The sequence below is a fragment of the Chiloscyllium plagiosum genome, chromosome 13 (assembly GCF_004010195.1).
Source record: "Chiloscyllium plagiosum isolate BGI_BamShark_2017 chromosome 13, ASM401019v2, whole genome shotgun sequence".
NCBI lineage: Eukaryota > Metazoa > Chordata > Chondrichthyes > Orectolobiformes > Hemiscylliidae > Chiloscyllium > Chiloscyllium plagiosum.
In genome coordinates, this window is record NC_057722.1 from 60,031,720 (window position 1) to 60,052,154 (window position 20,435).

Here is a 20,435-nt window from a genome sequence, read left to right on the forward strand (position 1 = left end):
TCTACAACCTCATGGTCTGTCATATCCCCCACTCAACTATTACATCAAGTCAGTGGATCAACCCAGGTTCAATGGAGAGTGCAAGAGGGCATGCCAGGAGCAGCATCAGGCATACCTAAAAATGAGGTGTCAAGAAATGAAGCTCTCAAACAGGATGACTTGCGCCTCAAATGTAATAAACAGCAAGTGATTGACAGAGCTAAATGCTCCCACAACCAATGGATCAGATCTAAGCCCTGGGGTTCTTCCACATCCAGTCACGAATAGCCATGGACAATTAAACGACTCACTGAAGGAGGTGACTCCGCAAATATCCCCCATCCTCAATGATGGAGGAGTCCAGCACATAAGTGCAAAAGATAAGGCTGACACGTTCGCAACAATCTTCAGTCAGAAGTAACAAGTGGATGATCTGTCTCAGGCTCCTCCAGTGTGCCCCAGCATCACAGATACCAGTCTCCAGCCAATTTGATTCACTCCAAAAGATATCAAGAAACAGCTGGAGGCACTGAGAACATTCTGGCAATAGTAATGAAGAGGCGTGCTCCAGTACTTGCCACTCCCCAAGCCAAGCTCCTCCAGTACAGTTACAACACTGGCATCTACCTGACTATTGGAAAATTGCCCTGATAGTCCAGTACACAAAAAGCAGGACAAATCCAACCAGGCCAATTACTGTCCAATCAGTCTACTTTTCATCATCAGTAAAGTGATGGAAGGGGTCATCAACAGTGCTATCAAGCAACACCTGCTCAGCCACACCTACTTTGGGTTTTGCTCGGGTCACTCAGCTCCTAATCTCATTACAGCCTTGGTCAAAAATGGACAAAAGAGCTGAATTCCAGAGATGAAGTGAGAGTGACAGCCCTCAACATCAAGGCTGCATTTGACAGAGTATGGCATCAAGGAGCCCTGGCAAAACTGTAATCAATGGCTATCGGGGGCAAACACTCTGCTGCTTAGAGTCATACCTGGCACAAAGGAAGATAGCTGTGGTTGTGGAGGATCAGTCATTTCAGCTCCAGGACATCTCTGCAGGAGTGCCTCAGGGTGGTGTCCTAGAGGCCCAACATTCTTCAGTTGCTTTGTCAATGACCTTCCATCTGTCATAAGGTCTGAAATGGGGATGTTCACCGATGATTGCAGTATTCAGCATCATTCATGACTCCTCAGATACTGAAACAGTCCATGCTCAAATGCAACAATATTTGGACAATATCCAGGCTTGGGCCGACAAGTGGCAAATAACCTTCGTGCCACACAAATGCTCGACAATGAACATCACCAATAAGAGACACTCGACACTGCCATTTGACATTCAACGGTGTTACCATCACTGAATGCCCCACTGTCAACATCCTTGGGGTTACCACTGACCAGTAACTCAACTGGACTCAACACGTAAACACAGTGGCTACAAGAGCAGGTCAGAGACTAGGGATATTGTGACGAATAACTCATTTCCTGACACCCCAAAGTCTTTCCACCATCAACAAGGCACAAGTCAGGAGTGCCTTGCCTTGATGGGTGCAGCTCCAACAACACTCAGAAAGCTTGACACCATCCAGGACAAAGCACCTCACTTGATTGACACCACATCAACAAACATTCAATCCCTCCTCCACCGGCACTCAGTAGCAGCAGCGTGGATTATCTACAAGATGCACTGCAGAAATTTATCAAAGATTCTTAGACAGCAACTTCCAAACTCAGAACCACCTCCACCGAGAAGGACAACGGCTGCAGGTACTTGGGAACACTACCACCTGCAAATACCTCTCCAAGCCACTCACCATCCAGATATGGAAATATACCGTTGTTCCTTCACAGAATCCTGGAATTCCCTCCCAACTGGCATTGTGGGTCAGCCCACAGAAAGTTGACTGCAGCGAATCAAGAAAGCAGCTCATCACCATTTTCTCAAGATCAAACAGGGATGGGCTATCAATACTGGCCAGCTAGCAATGCCCAAGTCCCACAAATGAATTTAAAAACTACTACTTTGGTAAATGGGACTTGGAACTGAAAACAAAACATCTATGAGGTACTCCAGGCCATGAACAACAACAGAATTGCACTTCAATATAATCTGCAACCTCATTGCCCAATATATCCTAATTCTACCTCACTGGAAAGGCAAGTGGTCAACCCTGGTTTAATGAACAGTACGGGATGACATGTCAGGAGCAACACTATGAATTGCCGACATGCTGAAGCCAGAATAAAACATGACATGTTGTCAGACACCAAAAACTGCAAGTGATAGACAAGCCTAAGCAATTCCAAACCATCAGCTCTGATCTAAGCTGATCTTAGTACTGCCACATCTATTAAATAAAATTTTAAAAACTCACTGGAGGATAAGGCTCCACAAATATTACCACAGAGTCTTCGAGTCATACAGTATGGAAGAAGACCTGACTGTCCAACCAATCCATGTTGAACATAATCCCAAACTAATCCAGTCCTACCTGTCCGCTCATGGCCCATATCCCTGCAAAATCTTCTCATTCATGCGCTGATCTCAGTGTCCCTTAAACGTTATAACTGTACCCGCATGCACGACTTCCACTGGAAGTTCATTCCACATGCAAACCACCTGCTGCGTAGAAATGCTCAACAATGGGAGAATCCAGTACATTGGTGCGAAAGAAAATGCTGAAGCATTTGCAACAATTTAAAGCACTGAACAAATGATCCAGTTTGTTTTCCTGCAGAGCACCTTGCAATTATACACAGCAGTCTTCAGCCAAATTGATTTATAATATTAAATGATATTTAAAAATGGCTAGAAGTATTGGACACAGGAAAGGCTCAAGGTTCTGAGAAAATTCCGGCAACAGTAGTGCAGATGCAGACTCCAGAATTTGCCCCAATCCTGTGAGATATTCCAGTACAGTTACAACACTGGCAAATGCAAAATTGTCAGGGGTTGTCTTATGCAAAACAAAACAAGACCAATTCAACTCAGCGAATTACCACCACATCTTGATCATCAGGAAAATGGTGGAAGATGTCATCAACAGTGCTATCAAGCAGCATTTTCTAAGCAATAGCCTGCTCACCGAAACCAATTTTGGGTCCAACCAGATTTAGATCCTAACCTCTTTGCAACCTTGGTTCAAACACTGAAGTCATATTTGACTGAATATGGTATCAAGGAGCCCTCACAAAACAAGATTCAATGCAAATTATGAGGAAAATTGTCCATTGATTAAAGTCATATCTTGTAGAGTCATAGGAAGATAGTTGTGGTTGTTTGAGATCAGTTATCTCAGCAGGAATTCCTCAGTGCAGTGTCACAGTGCCATCGAATCGCGGAGATGCACAGCACAGAAACAGACCTTTTGGTCCAACCCATGCATACTGACCAGATGTTCTAAATTAATCTATTTCCATTTGCCAGCATTTGAGCCACATCCCTCTAAACTCTTCCTATTCACATACCATTCAGATGCCTTTGAAATTTTACCAGCCTCCATAACTTCCTTTCACAGCACATTCCATTCATGTACTACCCTCTGTCTGAAAAGGTTGCCCCTGGGGTCCCTGTAGAATCTTTCTCCTTTCACCTTAAATATATGCGCTCCAGTTTGAGATTCCCCTACTCTGGGGCAAAGATGCTGGAGAATCAGTCGCAAAAAGGAGGCACTGGAAAAGCACAATAGGTCAGGCAGCATCCAAAGAGCAGGAAAGTCGATGTTTTGGGCATCATGGATAGGGTAAATAGACAATGTCTTTACCGCAGGAGAAGGAGTCCAAAGTTGAAGACATAGGTTTATGGTGAGAGTGGAATTATTTAAAAGGGACGTAAAGGGCAACTATTTCAGGAAGAGGGCAGTATGTGCCTGGAATGAGTTGCCAGGGAAAGTGGTGGAAGCTGGTACAATTATAACATTTAAAAGACATCTGGATGGGTGTATGAATCGAAAGTGTTAGAGGTATATGTGCCAAATAGGCAATAGACAATAGGTGCAGAGTAGGCCATTCGGCCCTTTGAGCCAGCACCAAACATTATGATCATGGCTGATCATCCATAATCTGTATCCTGTTCCTGCCTTATCCCCATAACCATTGATTCCACAATCTCTAAAAGCTCTATTCATGTCTTTCTTGAAGCTATCCAGAGACATGGCCTCCACTGCCTTCTGGGGCAGAGCAATCCATATATCCACTACTCTCTGGGTGAAGAAGTTTCTCCTCAACTCTGTTCTAAATGGCCTCCCCCTTATTTTTCAACTGTGTCCTCTGGTTCTGAAAAATGGAACTGGATTAATGTGGGATACCTGACCAGCACGGATGAGGTGAGCAAAAGAGTATGTTTCCATGCTATACATCTCCACAACCCTATGTGTATATCCACTAATTTTTTTCCCACTTATATACACTTCATGAATGGCCGGATCACATTGTCAAACCTCGATGAATCTCCAAATGAAAACAATTCTCATAAAACTGCTGCTAAACCTTGTACCAATTATTTCAGTTCTTTGGCCTCGAACAACTGAATTCTCAACTGAGTGAGATTGATTTCCCCATCCACTCTACCAATGCCCCCCCTCATTGCCATATTTAAATCAAGTTAATCTCTCTTAAGCCTCCTATGTTGAAAGAAATAATTTCCTGCAGAACCAAACATTTACCAATCTTTCCTCATTACGAATATCCTTGATAGTACAGAATTTAAAGATTTCTAATAGGAAACTAGAAATTGAAGCTATTTGTTTTGTGATGATGTTGTGGTATTCAGAAATGCATTTAGTGCTGTTTTTGTTCGAAGAGAGGTTTGACAGAGAGGTCGAAGCTGTCTATTTGAATTCAATAAACCGCAGGTGAGGTCCTTGGGAATTGTTTTTCAAGTGAGAAGAATAGAAGCAGCCTGAATATAGGTGATCAAACTCCTGTAAGAGCCAGGATTTTAGTTTATCAGTTGCAGTTACTGGGATCTTGAAGCCGAACATAGGAGCTGGAATACAGCACTCCCTGCTACACTTTCTCTCAGAGATTTCTCTTAACGTTTTCCCTCCTGGACTGGAGAATTGCAGGTGAGACAGTCTATTTTACTGAATTTCATTTTCCCAGGGTGGGTTTCCAGAATGTTACTATATTGGAACAGCTACTGTTTAGTAGTTAAATAATCTATTTTTCTATTAATTTTTCCAACAGAGTTAAATCATTTCCATTTCTCCTTCATTTTGTTGTATTTAATTATCATGTGTTTTGCTTTCAGATTTCAAGGTAGTTAGACATATCAAATTGCATCAGGAACATAATGCCTAGCACTTGCCTTTAAAATAAGAAAATGTTAGGGTCTAGGCTATCTTCTTAATATATTTTGAAGGGATTTGATCTGGTTCATAACAAAGTGGGACTATCAGGATCAAAATCTCAAATTCGAGTTTGGGTTAATATTATTGAACTAACTTGCAATGTGCGATAAGTGTTGATGCTTTACATTTTAGGTGTTGCATTTGATTGCTTTAAACAGGGTGTGCCTTGAGTAATAATGGCTCTCCCAGTCATGAAGAGGTTCCTAGGGATAGAAGAAGTCACTTCAGAAGTTGTACAGAAAGTGAATACGAGAAAGCTTTTGGAATCGGCAGACAAGCTGGAGTTGGGGTTGTCCATGTCTGTGAGGAAAGAGGACTTAATTAATGCAATTTAAAATAGCCAGGAATGTCATTGGAAACTTCAGAAATGGCTACAGTTCAACTGAAAATGAAGCATCTTAAATTGAAAAGGAAATGAAACAGTTTTACTTACGATTGAAAGCAGAAGAAAGAGAAAAATGGGGGAAGTTGAACTTCAGAAGTGGAAACTGAAAACTCAAAATTGACTTAAAATGTTGGAAGTTGAGGTGAAAAGTAGAAGTAGTGATGAGGACGGTCATGGAGCACATTCACATAGTAACCAAAGGCCTGATGAGTATCTTTTTAAATATTTCCAAGCACTACCTCAGTCTGACAAGAAGGATATAGAAGCCTTTCTCACTTCATTTGAGAAAGGTGCTCAACAAATGAAATGTCTGATGACCATGTGGGTATTGTTAATCTAAACAAAGTTGATTGGTACAGCTAATGATGTATCTGCATCATGATCAGCGGAGGTATCTGGGGAGTAACATGAGGTGATCTAAAGTGCTTATAAACTAGTAGCAGAAGCATACAATGATTGAGGAATCTAAGGAGGGGACCTGGTCAAATCTATGTTAAATTTCAAAGGCTCAAACAAAGTAATTTTGATAGGTGGATAAGGGCATTGAAAATTGATCAAGTATATGATGCATTTAGGGAGAGAATTATTTTGGAAGAGCTCAAAAATTCAATTATTGTATTACTGATAACTCTCTGCTCTTTCATATGAATTAAAATTAGCAGCAGAAATGGCAGATGATGATGAGTCACCTTATAAACTGCAGTTTATCTTCCAACAATCTGTCAGGAATATAAATTGGGAAGAGAAAAATCTTCAGATGGAAGGGAATTGATTTCATTGAAGAAAGTAAAGATAGTTTTGCACAGGGTTAAAAAAGAAACCCATGAGTGGGAAAAAGAAGGGAAAAAGCTCAGGCGCTTTCATTTCAAGAAGGTTCCATGAAGTCACAGTGTTGGTTGTTTACAAAAAAAGCACTGCAAAGACAGGTGTAGGAAAACAAGATAAGCCAGTGAGCTTTGTTGAAGTAATAAAGGAACGCTCAGTGAAAGCTAAAAATCTGCAGAAGGTGCAACATGATCAGTGGTTGATTGTGAAAAATTGCCACATCTCTTTAAACAAGTTACTTGCAGAGGGAAGATTTACTCATGTCTCCCAGGAGGAGTTGGTAAAGCAACTAAGATTTTAATCGATACAGGAGCAAGTCAATCATTGAAAATGAGAGAGAGGAGTTATGCAATTCAGAAGCAGTATTTCCAGAAAAGGTGGAAATATGTGGAATTCATTGTGAGAAGAGTAGTGTTCCATTATATAAAGTGAGATTAGAGAATCTAGTGAAAAGTGGTGAAGAATTGGAGGTGTAGTTGACAGCGAAGAAGGTTATCTCAGATTACAACAGGATCTTGATCAGATGTACCAGTAGGCTGAGAAGTGGCAGATGGAGTTTTATTTAGATAAATGTGAGGTGCTGCATTTTGGGAAAGCAAATCTTAGCAGAACTTATACACTTAATGGTAAGGTCCAAGGGAGTCCTGCTGAGTGCAGGTTCACAGCTCCTTGAAAGTGGAGTTGCAGGTAGATAGGATAGTGAAGGCGGTGTTTGGTATGCTTTCCTTTATTGGTCAGAGTATTGAGTAGAGGAGTTGTGAGGTCAGGTTGTGGCTGTACAAGACATTAATTAGGCCGCTTTTGGAATATTGCATGCAGTTCTGGTCTCCTTCCTATTGGAAAGATGCTGTGAAACTTGAAAGGGTTCAGAAAAGATTTACAAGGATGTTGCCAGGGTTGGAGGATTTGAGCTTTCGGGAGAAGTTAAACAGAATGGGGTTGTTTTCCCTGGAGTGTCAGAGGCTGAGGGGTGACCTTGTAGAGGTGTATAAAACCATGAGGGCCATGGATATATCAAAAATAGACAAAGTCTTTTCCCTGGGGTGGGGGAGTTCAGGCCCACAGGGCATAGATTTAGGGTGAGATGGGAAAGATACAAAAAAGACCTAAGGGGCAACTTTTTCACGCAGGGTGTAGTTCATGTATGGAATGAGCTACCAGAGGAAGTGGTGGAGGCTAGTACAACTGTAACGTTTAAAAGGCATCTGGATGGGTGTATGAATAGTGAGGGTTTGGAGGGATATGGGCCGGGTGCTGGTAGGTGGGACTAGACTGGGTTGGGATATCGGTCGGCATGGACATGTTGGGCTGAAGGATCTGTTTCCATGCTGTACATCTCTTGGACTCTCTGACTCTATGGTGATGGGTTTAATAGAGAAATTCTCAGTTCCATAAATACAGCTGATCTTTGGTAACAATACAGTTTGATCACAAACTGTGTTGGGAAGCCAATGGAAAATCAGGTAACTGAGGTGATACAGGAAAGTATAGCCTGGGATTTTTCCTGACTGTGGGGTAACAAGGTCAGAAAGCCAAAGGTGGAAACAGGAGGAAAAAAATCAAAGAATAAAAATAAGGAATTTGAAGTTCAACTATCAGAGATTATGTTTGACCAAGTTGTATTACAGTGGGCTATAAGAAAGGAGTATTGAGGATGGCAAATGAATTACCAATATGAGGCTATTTGAGAGTTAAAAAAAAACTCAACCCACATTACCAAGATATTTTTACGGGCCTGGATTGCATGAGGATGTGTTTGAATTTTGCCAGGCATTTCATGCCTGTCAGGTATTTGGAAAACCTCAGGCAGAGATAAAAATCAACATTCTTAATACACATTCCAACGTTTGAGGAACCTTTTACCAGAGTTTTAATTGATTGCGTAGGACCCCTACCAAAAACAAAAAGTGTGAATCAGTATTTGTGACCAGAACAGTTGTGTCTACTAGATCTCCAGAGACTAGTCTCTGATGGAGGGGCATGGCTAAAAGGATTGCCAAAGGGTTACTCATTTTTTTAAAAAAATGAGATACAGACTAGCCACAGAGATCCAATTGGATCACGGGTCAAATTTTACACCAAAGTTATTTGAGTTATGTATTGTTTCGAAATAAAGCAATTCAAATCCACTGCATCCCAGCCAAAACTGTAAGGAACATGCGAACACAGGCATCAAACTGTAAAGACCATGTTGAGGGTTTATATTCAAGACTAGCCAGAGAATTGGGAGAAAGGAATTCAATTTGTACTTTTTGCAATTATGAATGTACCTAATAAATCAGTTAAATTCAGTCCTTTTGAATTCGTTTTTAGGCATGAGGTGAGATGACCACTGAAATTAAATAAGGAAAAATTGTTGAGTCAGAGTTCAAAAACCACACACTGTGTCATGTTTTAGGGAAAGTTTAAATAGAATTAATTGGATAGCCTTAAAAAGTAGCATAGCATGTGGTAAAATGGGAAGCAGACAAGATATCAGAAATTCACAATTTCGTAAGTGAAGGTAAAGTGTTAATGTCACTTCTTCTTGTTGCTGAAAATCTTTAAAGGTGAGTTTTAATGGATATTATCAAATCAAAAGGTATTTTAAAGTGAGGTGAATTATTTGAAAAGTCTCACAGCATGCGTCATGTGGATATGTTCAAAAGGTATTTTGAAAGGGAAGGAAACCAAAAGGAGAATGTGGTACTGGTTACAATACAGAGTGAAGAACTAAGTTCAGATGACTATGAACTGGACATTCCTCAAATTAAATTGGACAATATAAAAGTTCTCAAAAATTGGGAGAAATGATAGAATTATTTTCCAGTGGAAATTGAAATGACCTGAAAGAGTTAATAATCACAGTCATGTGGGGAGATATATGGGAATAAACTGAAAAATATTAATCTGATTATGCATAATGTAGATATAGAAAATGCTGTTCCAATTAAGCAACATCATTATCGATAGAACTCTCTAAAGTTGGCACCAGTTCAAAAAGAGATTGAACTCATGCTCAACGACAATGTAATCAAAGTGAGTTGCAGTGAATAGAGTTCACACAGAGTAATAGTGTCAAAACCAGATGGTACCCAATGATTATGTGTGAACTATCAGAAAGTCAGTACAGTTACAAAATCTGATTCAAATCCTATTCCTCATTTGGAAGACTTTATTAAGATGGAGAAGCAACTTACATGTCTAGGTTGGGCTTACTGAGATGATATTGGCAGGTACCTGCCTTATTCAAAAGAGTGAAGGAAAGTTTGGCTATTGTGACACCAAATGGACAGTAATGGTTTAAACTCATTTACATTCTGTATCAAAAATATGTCAGACACATTGCAAAGACAAAACAATAAAGTCATTTTAGGGGAGTACATTGATGATCTGGTGATTTCTAGTCATCCACGGAAGGAACATTTGCAACATCTATCAAAATTGTAAGATCAACTTCGATAGGCGGGCTTAGTGATAAACCTGGCTAAGAATGAGTTCACAAAACCTTAAGTTGTGTTCATGGGCTACGTCATTGAACATGGAAAGATGGCCCCATCTGATGTGAAAACAGTGGTGATGTAGCAGATTCCCAAACCATCAAAGAGGGAAATACTACAAGTCTTGGGTCTGAGTGTTTTTGTTGGAAGATCACACCGAATTTTAGTATTGTGCTTGCACCACTGACTGACTTATGCAGAACGTTTCAGTGAATGCAGAAATGTCAGAATGCAGTTGGCAACCTGAAAGCTGTGTTAACCACTGTCCTAGTGTTATTCACACCTAATTAAGCAAAGCCATTCAAGTTGACTATCGATGGAGTGATGCGGCTGTTAGTGCTAAACTCTTGCAAACCGAGAAGGTTGAAAAACCTATTAAGAACTTTTCCAGAAAACTGAATAAACATCAACAGAAATATTCCACAATTGAGAAGGAGATATTGTGCTTACTGTAGGCATTGCAACATTTCTACTTTCATATTGCCACGAATGGTGTCTGAAACAATTGTATACACAGATCATAATCCCTTAAAATATGTGGAAAAATTAAGGATGAAAATTCCAGACTGTTGACTTGGAGCTCAATATTTCAGCCATTCAATTTGAAAATTGTACATGTGGAAGGACAAGAGAACGCAATTGTCAATGCATTATCACAACTTTGATTAGGAAAGTCATTCAGTTGCGGGAAAAACAATTTGAACTGGAAGATTGCAGTGAACGTTAGCATGCTTTGAGTGAATGAAATGTACATGTACTGTATTGTCATCTACTAATAGTGTAAGATTAAATGTTTTTGAAAATTAAGCTTTCATTTTGTTTCATTATTTGAAGGGGGAAGGTGTGTTGATATTATGGTTTTAGGGGTATATTTTGATGTTTTGTTTTTAGTTTTAGTTTCTCAGTCGTCGTTTTTGGGGTCTTGAAGTTGGGTTTTGGTGCTGCAATACATCTCTCCCTGCCACTCTCTTTCTCTCCGAGAATGTTCTCTTGATGATTTTCCTGCTGGTCTAGAGAACTGTATGAGAGACAATCTATTTTACTGAATTTGCCTTTTTAAATGTGTGTTTATGAGATGTTACTAGACTGAAACAGTTACTGTTTAGTAGTTAAATAATATATTACTCTGTTAAGGTTTCCAACAGAGTTAAGTAATTCCAATTTCTTTCTTTTTTGGATTTGAACTGTCATATAAGAAGAAAGTGTGTTTTGCTTCAAACCTGATAGTTTGACCAATCGAATTTCATCTGGAACACAAAGCCTGGCACTTGGCTTTAAAATACGGAAAACGATAGGGTCTAGGCCATCTTCTTAATATATTTACAGAGGGGTGTGTCTGGTTCATAGCAGTCTTACACTCAACTGAACTAGGATGTAAGAAACACAATATTTGCAAAACAAATGGTGTCATAGAGATAGCCAATATCTGCTGTATCCTGATCACAATGTCCTAACCAATCAGAATCTCTCTGACTGGTCTGAGAATGAAGATGGCCTGTTAACTATCCCACTTGCCACATCTTTGTGTTAATCATGCTCCAACGAATCAGTACCCACTTCTCATGTTGTGGTAAATGCAAACTCTTCATTGTGCCCTCGTCTGATGAGTGCAAGATAAAAAGTTTCAAATGCTGGTCTCCGATCAACAATGTTTAAAGAAAATTCTCTAATTTGTCTAATGTCCTTGTATATTGTCTCAAGCTAACATGTGACCACATCCTTCCTGCAAACAATAAGAATTGTAGAAAGTAAGATTAGCAGGAATCAACCATATTACTTCTGGGGCAGGCCTTTTAAGATTAAATTAACCAACCTTTCTGAAAGCTTCTTTGTAATTCTGCAGCCAAAGCAATTGACACAGCAATCAAAAGAATAATAAAAACACAAGGGATGATGAAGAGAGGGATTCTTTGCTGGTTGAAGGGCTCTGTGAATTCTTGATGGCCTGTAATTAAAAACATTTAATAATAATACAAAGAAAACTGGCCTCATGAATTTTATTTATGTATATATACACCAACAGCTTGAACCAAAATATTTGTCAGTGAAATTGGATAAGAAGCATGTAATCTGGCAGGAACTCCATTATTGCACTCATTGTTACAATTACTTATATGTATTAGTTTAATTCTGATTCAGTAGGGTACTCAATGTGAATCTTGCACGTTCCAATTTTTGAACAGCATTTGATCGTAACCTGGTGTTAGGCACCAATTGCACTAAGTAGAAATATTGGGAAATACAGCAGGTTGTAGCATGGATGGGGAAATAATGTAAAAATACAACTTCAGTGTGAGGAAAGAGATATATATTAAACATTAAAACTGACTTCTAGAGATCTGACAAAGTATATGGGGCAGCATGGTGGCTCAGTAGTTAGTGCTGCTACCTCACAAGTGACAGGGACCCATGCTGGTTTCCAGCCTTTGGTGACTATCTGTGTGGAGTTTGCACATTCTCATCGTGTCTACGTATGTTTCCTCCAGGATATCCAGTTTCCTCCCAGAGTCCAAAGATGTGCGTCAGGTGAATTGGCCATGTTAAATTGCCCATAGCGTTAGGTGCATCAGTCAGAGGGAAATAGGTCTGGGTAGATTACTCTTCGGAGGGTTGGTGTGGACTTGTTGGGCTGAAGGGCCTGTTTCCACACTGTAGGGAATCTAATCTAAATGTTGCAGAAAACAGAGAAACCTCCAAATGGTAAATGAATTGAATAGTGGCAAATAGAACTCTTACGTGTCTGGATTCAGTCATACACTTTGGACCTAAGATTTATAGATTAGAGTATATTTTTTCAGATTAGATTAGATTACTTACAGTGTGGAAACAGGTCCTTCGGCCCAACAAGTCCACACCGACCTGCCGAAGCGCACCCACCCAGACCCATTCCCTTACATTTACCCATGCACCTAACACTACAGGAAATTTAGCATGGCCAATTCACCTAACCTGCACATTTTTGGACTGTGGGAGGTAACCCACGCAAACACGGGGAGAATGTTTGTCAGTCGCCCAAAGCTGGAATTGAAGCCGGGTCTCTGGCGCTGTGAGGCAGCAGTGCTGACCACTGTGCCACCGTGCCGCCCACAAGTATCTTCTAAATGAAGGAATTATGATGCAAGGATTACTATTGATGATACATAAAATCTAAGAATTGGAGAATTCTAAAGGTTGTATTGTAACTTTAGGACACAGATAGCACAAATAAGAGCAAAGAGTATATTGAATGTAAAGATCAGTGCAGTAAAATCAAGATTGAATTTAAAATGGCATACCAGAGCATATCAAATTGACATCTTCTTTATGGTCACAGTCATGATTGGCCATTACTGACAATTGGCAGTCCCACAGGAATAATTCACTCCCCTTGCATTTAATTACATCAATCCATATTGTGCCATTTCCTCTTTCAAACAGCACCTCTTCCAGATGTGAGACTGGATGACCACAGTTTAAATGCCGACAGATCACAGCAGCATCCTTCCTATCCCAGGAATCATCACAAACCGTTCCCCATGTACCATTGGTGAATACTTCAACTCTTCCAGAACAATTATTAAATCCTGCAGCCAACCGCAATTCTGCAGAAACAAAAGTTGTGTGTGAGAATTTGAAGTATTTTAACTTGCAATTGAATATAATTACTTTGTTTGCCTTGTTCCATAATAAAAAAAAAAACACGATCACACAGGGTGTACCACCTGCAAAATACATTGCATTAACTGATCAAAAACCCTTCAACAGCACTTTCAAAATACATGACCTCTGGCACATATGTAGACAAGGCAACAAGGTCACATGTATGAGTGTACCAGCAGCTACAATGCCACTTCAAGCTACGTACCATCTTCAAATTCATCTGCTATCATCTTGCCTTTATTGTCACTCAGTCAAAATCTCCTACCTCCCCTAGATAGCAACAGTGTTCTGACATCTCAAGGATTGTTGCAGTTCATGAAGACAGATCATCACCCCACTCTCATCAAGAAATAGAGACAAACAACAATGCTGGATTAGCCATTGACAGCCAGGTCACATGAATGAATTTTTAAAAATTCACAGCTCTGGGATAATTTGCTGCAATCAAAAAAATAAATAAGTTGACCAATTTGTACAGCAGAAACTGTTTACTCATGTTTAAAGAGAGATCATTTAAAACATGGAAATGGAGTCATGTTCATTAAAATTAAGCCTGCTGAGCATAATTGAATATTTGACAGTTATGCTGAACTTTTCCAGATTTCAACGGTCCCGAACAGAGGCAAGGCAATGTGTTCATTCCAGTGTGAATGACTGAATAAATGCAGTCTGACAGCTGATACTTTGTTCAGACTAGTTTCCCCAATATTTTGTCCCTAGATTAATCTTTCAATCCTTTCCATGAATGAGTGATACTAAATTATCAAGCATTTGATGCTATGTTCCTGTTACTACCACTGGTATAACCAATCCTGTGATACCAGCTGGCAATTGAAGACAATTGTGCACTATACTTAACTCTGGCACTTGGACTCGCTGCTCTGCATTAAATAATTGGTCGGAGAAAGCGAGGATTGGAGATCAGAGTCAAAACGTGTGGCACTGGATAGAACAGTAGGTCAGGCAGTTTGCGAGGAGCAGGAGACTCAACATTTTGAGTATAAACCCTTCATAACATTCCTGATGAAGGTCTTATGCCCGAAAAATCAACTCTCCTGCTCCTCGGATGCTGCCTGACCTACTGTGCTTTTCCAGTGCAACACTTTTTGACATGAAATAATTGGTATTAATGATGCAAAATAATTGTAAAAGTTGAAGTGATGGACAGATTGTAAAGAACCATTTTGGTATTGAAATCAGAAATTTCACAAAGAATCAAAAAAAAGGTTCCTACTGGATGACATTTGTTCATATCCATATCACTAATTACCAAACTTTTCTGAAGCTAGTTGAGTTTTACTGTTCTTCATGTCTCCCTCATTGCGTATTTTCCTTGGACTTAGTTCTAAAAAAAAAGAAACATTTAATTACTTCAGCAACAACTTGTGTTCATACAGCACACGAGATGTCCCAAGGCACTTCCTGGGACCACAATAAATAAAACAAAATATAACACGGAGGCACAAAGTCGATATTGGGTCAGAAGATTAAAATCATGGTCAATTGTGGTCAGATTTGAAGAGGTATTGTAATGGAGGACAGAGACGGATAGAAGCAGGGAGGTGAAGTGGAAGAATTATGAAGCTGAGGACCTAAGCAATTGAAGTCATCTCCATGCAGCAATTGTAATTGGAAATGCCCAAGAGACCAGGCTTAGTGGATGGCAGCTATGTCAGAGAATTATAGGGCTGCAGCAGTTTAAAGTAATAGGGAGTTGTCAAGTAGTGGAAGCAATCATGAACTGGGATGAAAATTTTAAAACAAATTACTGCTTGACCTGGAAACCACAGAGATGAGACAGCAAAGGTGTTGTCTGGACATTGACAATGAAAATGTGCATAATTTCAAATTTGAGTGTGCAGAAATATTAAAAGATTGGTGAAACATTTCAAGACAATTTTTTTCAATTTGCACTTCTTACCTGAACAGATAATTCCAACATCTTCCTGGTGGTCACAATTATGTTCACCCCATGGTGAAGATGGACATTGCCACAAGAACATATCATGCAAGCGACAGTTCACATCATCGAGCCAGATTGGTCCAGAACCGCTTCCAAAGGTAACATCAACATCCACAGATTGGGCAGATCCACAGCTGAGCTGTTTACAAACAACTTCCGCATCCTCCATATCAAAAGAATCAGAACAAACAGTCCCCCAGGTCCCATTGTAGAAAACTTCAACTCTGCCCTGACATGGGTTTGCTCCATCCTGCAGCCTAACAGCTCTGTGGTCTGTAGAACAAACAGTGAGCTTTAATCTGAAACAAAGACAGATATTGCTGGAAAAACCAAGCAGGTCTGTCAGCATTTGTTGAAAGAAACCAGAGTTTCTGTTTCAAGTCCAGTGACTTCATCAGAACTGATTGCAACTTGGAAAAACTGATTATTATGATGAAGAACAGATTGGAAGGGGATGGGAGAAGGGAGAGTGAGTGAATAGATGGAGATGGAGCCCAGAGAGAGAGGTGTGAAAGGGTTGGGTTAACATGGGGATTATGGACAGGCCAGGAGAGAATATAAACTGAATAAGTGATCTTGAGAGCCGAGGGTAGCAAAGAATGGATGGTCTGTGCTGAACGCAAACCATACAGTGTCATAGCAGAGTGGGTGAAAATGGGTTGGCTGTGCTAAAAGCAATCCATGTCATGATACGACTGATTATGAGGATGGGGAAGAAATATCAAACAATGGAATCAGGTTGTAAAGTTATTGAATTTGATACGAAGTCCCAGAGACTGTAGAATCCCCAAATGGAACATTAAATGTTTACTCTGAGACTCACTGAACACTGCTGCAAGCATGTGTCAGAAATGTTGGCATTGGAGCACAATGATATGCTGAAATGGTAGGCAGTTGGCAGCTCTGGGTCATTTAAATGGACAGAATGTTGGTGTTCTTTGAAGTGGTCACCCAATTTGCATTTCATCTTGCCAATGTAAGGAGATCACACTTTGGCTGCAGTAGATTAGATTGAATGAAGTTAAAAAATTGCTGCTTAACCTGGAAGGTATGTCCTACGGTCTTGGATGAGGAAGGAGGAGAAGGTAAGCAGGTGTTACACCATCTGTGATTGCACAGGAAGGTAACATGGGAATGTAAGGACATGTTGGGAATGAAGGAGGAGTGGACCAGAGTGTCCCAGAGGCAAAGGTACCTTTGGAAAGCTGAGATAGAAGAGGAGGTTAAAGTATGACTTTTTGTGGCATCCTGTTGGAGGTGATGGAAATGACAGCTTACAATCCTTTGGACGTGGAGGATGGTGGGATGGGAAATGAAGTCTGGGGGACGTGTCATTTTTGTAGGAGTGAGGAGAAAGGATGAGGACAGAAGTGCTGGAGATGGACCAGGCATGGCTAAATACTCTGTCAACCCCAGTAGCAGAAAATCCTTGGTTGAGGAGAAAAGTGGGCATTTCTGAGGCCCCCAAGTGGAAGGTGGCATCATCACAACAGATTCAACATAGATGGAGAAAATGGGAGAATAGGATGGTATCCTTACAGAGAGCAGGATGCTCATGGCATGGAATGAATGGTAGGAGCTGTAGTCTTTGAATTAAGGCGTGCAGTGTATTTCATTGAATGAGTGGGTGCAGTATGATTCACCAATTGTATGATTCAAGTTTGTTTGATTGAATTAAAATGTTAAGCTTGACACATTGAATGAATCATGCTTTTGCCCGAAACGTCGATTTTGCTGCTTGTCGGATGCTGTCTGAATTGCTGTGCTCTTCCAGCACCACTGATCCAGAATCTGGTTTCCAGCATCTGCAGTCATTGTTTTTACTTCTGTGAGGATATTTAGTCCAGGTAACTGTGAGAGCTGATTAGTTTGTAATGATTATTGGTAGCAACCCCCTACCCCCACCCCAAATAATGGAAAGACAGTGGTCAAGGAAGGGAAGGGAAGTTTTGGAGCCGAACCACTTGAAGGTGACAGCATAGTGGAAATTGGAAGCAAAATTGATAATTCTTTCCAGTTCAGAGTGAGAGAAGGAAGTAGAACAATGATGTCATCGATTTTTCAAAGAAAGGGTTGTGAAGGGCCCAAGTAGTATTTGAACAGAGATGTTCCATGTATCCCACCAAGAGCCAAGTCTAACTGGGACCTATGCTGGTAATCATAGCCACATCATTGTTCTGAAGAAAGTGAGAGGAATTAGAGAAGACATTGCTCAAAGTGAGGATGAGCTTGTCAAAGCAGATGAGGGTGGTGATTGGGCCGCAACATCATGACTATCCCACAATTCATTGAGGTGGAGTGCACATGAATCAAACTAAGACCTTTGCTGAGGACAGAATGTTCAGTATCAAACTTTAACCTTTTGTTCAGTTTATTGAACTGTTCAAATCAATTGTGCAATTTAAACATCTGTTCAAAAGTAATGACTTTTTAAAAATAAATTCAAAGAATGCACCCCCAGGACAATTAACTTAAAAATATATATCTTAAAAGGCGTTCCACTGACTGATATTTCCCATATATGTTATCCTTATGGGAGTGAACCAATGGCCTTTCCCTTAGTTCATCATTAGGCCGAACATTGAATTATTCATTAATTACCAGGACTAAAATGTGAATATCAATTCATGCGCAGGTTTGTTGAAGAGTTCCATTTGACAGGACTGGAAAGGGTGAATATTTCAAAAGACATGTTACCTGAGCAGATAACACCAGCATCTTCTTTATGATTGCAGTCACTGTCACTCCATGACTCCATCAGACATTCCCATAGAACAGAATCATTCACTCCACAGTCTAACCAAATAGGCCCCACTCCTGGACCAAACCAACTGGAAACTGTTGCAGTTAGAGCTTGTCCACATTTCAGTTGGTTACAAACAACCTGGGCTTCTGCTAAATCCCAGGAATCATCGCATGCAGTTCCCCAGCTTCCCATGTAGTAAAGTTCCACCCTTCCAGCACAGTCGCTTCCACCATCCACCAGTCTTATCGGAATATGATCTGAATGACAGGAATGAAAACGAACTGCTGAGAATTATCAGTTGCAACTCCTCAAAACACAGATACTACAGTGCTACAAATAATCATGTGTATGACTAATTTTATTATTTTAATTTATAGAGCTCAACTCCATCTGAACCTGCTTGAGAAATTAAGCCTCTGAATTTTAAAATCCAGTTTCTGCACATGGGTGTCATATTTCAGGTCAGCTTTATTTAATCGGTCTTAAAGAAAATGGTCCTGTTGATTGGCTGGGTAGGTTGTGGCGAAGGCACTGTAATTAACCCAGTATGTTTGAGAGTTGAACTGTTCCGGTTGGACAGGACTAGAGGTTTACTTCCCTAAATTACATTAGTGAAATATTCGGGCGCACTTATCACAAAACGAGACCAATGGAAAGGAAACATCAATGGGAAAAAAAAGCTGTCAATCTTTCTTTGCTCACTTCATAACTATTGCAGGATAGTTATGGCACAGGAAAAAAACCGGTTCGAACTATCATTACAATGCTATTCCAGGCTTCATCGTCTGAACCAATCTCTCTTTTTTCAGCTCCTTTTATCTCATATGCACACTGACTCTCCCATTTCACGAAACAGTAGGCAGACCTACCCTGTGGTTCTAGACACCGTGTGAGAACATAACTTTCTCTTGAATATTGCATTAGCTTTGTTATCGACTCTGAGGTTCTTTATCCAATTGCTAGCAGGAGGACAATGGTTAGATCTGAGGAAATAAAAGAGGTCATACCAGAGCACACCACTCCCACGTCATCTCCAATTGATGACTGCTCCGATTTTGTAAAAGTGCAATTCCAAAGGAAGGGTTCACTTCCATTGCACCTGACATTACTGATTAAGGTCGGTCCGGTGCCTTTCCCAAATTTCAATTGGTTGTAAATGCTTATTGCAGAGCCACATTTCAGCTGTCTGCACACCACTTCTGCTTCATTGAAATTCCACTGAGTGTCAGTCACTCTCCCCCAGACACCGTCATAATAAACCTCTACACGGCCTTCACAAATGCCCTCTCCGTTCGCCAATCGTAACTGCCAATCTTCACCTGTAAGAATGCAATTTTATAATCAACGTTCATGCAATGTTTCAAAATAGACAGCAACTGAACATAAGCTATGACCATTAATGTTATTGCACGATTTATCTATTCCCCGCAGTTCATGAATAGAGAATAGAAAGCAGGAATAGAAAGTATCCGGTAATTGAAATGTAGAGATCGTGAGGAAGATTAATGTTTCAAAAGACTCGGTCAGAGCTGCTGTGCTCAGACGGACCGGGTCTTTCCGAGCGGGGAAGATAAAAGATTGCATGTTGTCAGTTGCACTATTTTATTCTTTTCAGGGATGTAGCTACCGCTGGGGAGGCCTGGTGACGGTTTGCGACTTCCATGAATCTTGCAATCCTATTGTGCAGGTAAAGACATAACTCTTTAAGGGAGTGAGTTTCAGGAACCAAAAGAGAAAATGCTGGAAAATCTCAACCGGTCTGGCAGCATCTGTAAGGAGAAAAAAAGAGCTGACTTTTCGAGTACAACTGACCCTTTGTCAAAGCTTAAAGGGAGGTATTCAAACCAGGCTGAGAGGTAAGTCATGGCTCCAGAAGCAAAGGTAGCAATAAAGAGGTGATAATGACAGTGCATAGAGAGATTATAGGGAGATTAGGAGCTGTGAATGACCAAGGCTGAAGCCAGTGCTATGTGACAGAATATGTGGGGGATGGGTGAAGCAACATGGAAAACAGGGGAGAAGGGTAGCAAAGGGGGAAGAGGAGAGGGAAAAGGTGATGAGAGAGTGG

General features: G+C 40.4%; 2 protein-coding genes across 3 annotated transcripts in view; both read right to left on the reverse strand.

Annotated features, from left to right (window-relative positions):
* Positions 1-11,279: 11,279 nt before the first annotated feature.
* LOC122556108 (deleted in malignant brain tumors 1 protein-like) lies at positions 11,280-19,367 on the reverse strand. 2 transcript variants are annotated; one of them, XM_043702568.1, is made up of 7 exons: positions 19,237-19,367; positions 18,319-18,624; positions 15,580-15,894; positions 14,929-15,003; positions 13,295-13,600; positions 11,833-11,964; positions 11,280-11,742 (listed from the first exon to the last, which is right to left on the reverse strand). In XM_043702568.1, the coding sequence occupies exons 1-7, from the start codon at positions 19,286-19,288 to the stop codon at positions 11,672-11,674; spliced, it is 1,257 nt and encodes a 418-aa protein (XP_043558503.1). In that variant the 5' UTR covers positions 19,289-19,367; the 3' UTR covers positions 11,280-11,671. The 2 variants fall into 2 exon arrangements, with proteins under 2 accessions (XP_043558503.1, XP_043558504.1); XM_043702569.1 differs by lacking the exon at positions 14,929-15,003.
* Positions 19,316-20,435, reverse strand: part of LOC122555635 (deleted in malignant brain tumors 1 protein-like) — a 122,536-nt gene continuing 121,416 nt past the window's right edge. Inside the window, exon 19 of the mRNA XM_043701633.1 lies at positions 19,316-19,686. Within this exon, the coding sequence (XP_043557568.1) occupies positions 19,316-19,686 (371 nt within the window). The remainder of the gene's footprint in view (positions 19,687-20,435) is intronic.

Excerpts from the sequence above, each read along its gene's own strand:
- LOC122556108 (XM_043702568.1), bottom strand. The coding sequence starts at position 19,288 with ATGCAATATTCAAGAGAAAGTTATGTTCTCACACGGTGTCTAGAACCA. Across the intron at positions 13,601-14,928 it reads ACTAGCTTCAGAAAAGTTTG|AATTGCGGTTGGCTGCAGGA; the intron begins GTAATTAGTGAT and ends TTGTTTCTGCAG. Across the intron at positions 11,743-11,832 it reads ACAAAGAAGCTTTCAGAAAG|GAAGGATGTGGTCACATGTT; the intron begins GTTGGTTAATTT and ends TATTGTTTGCAG.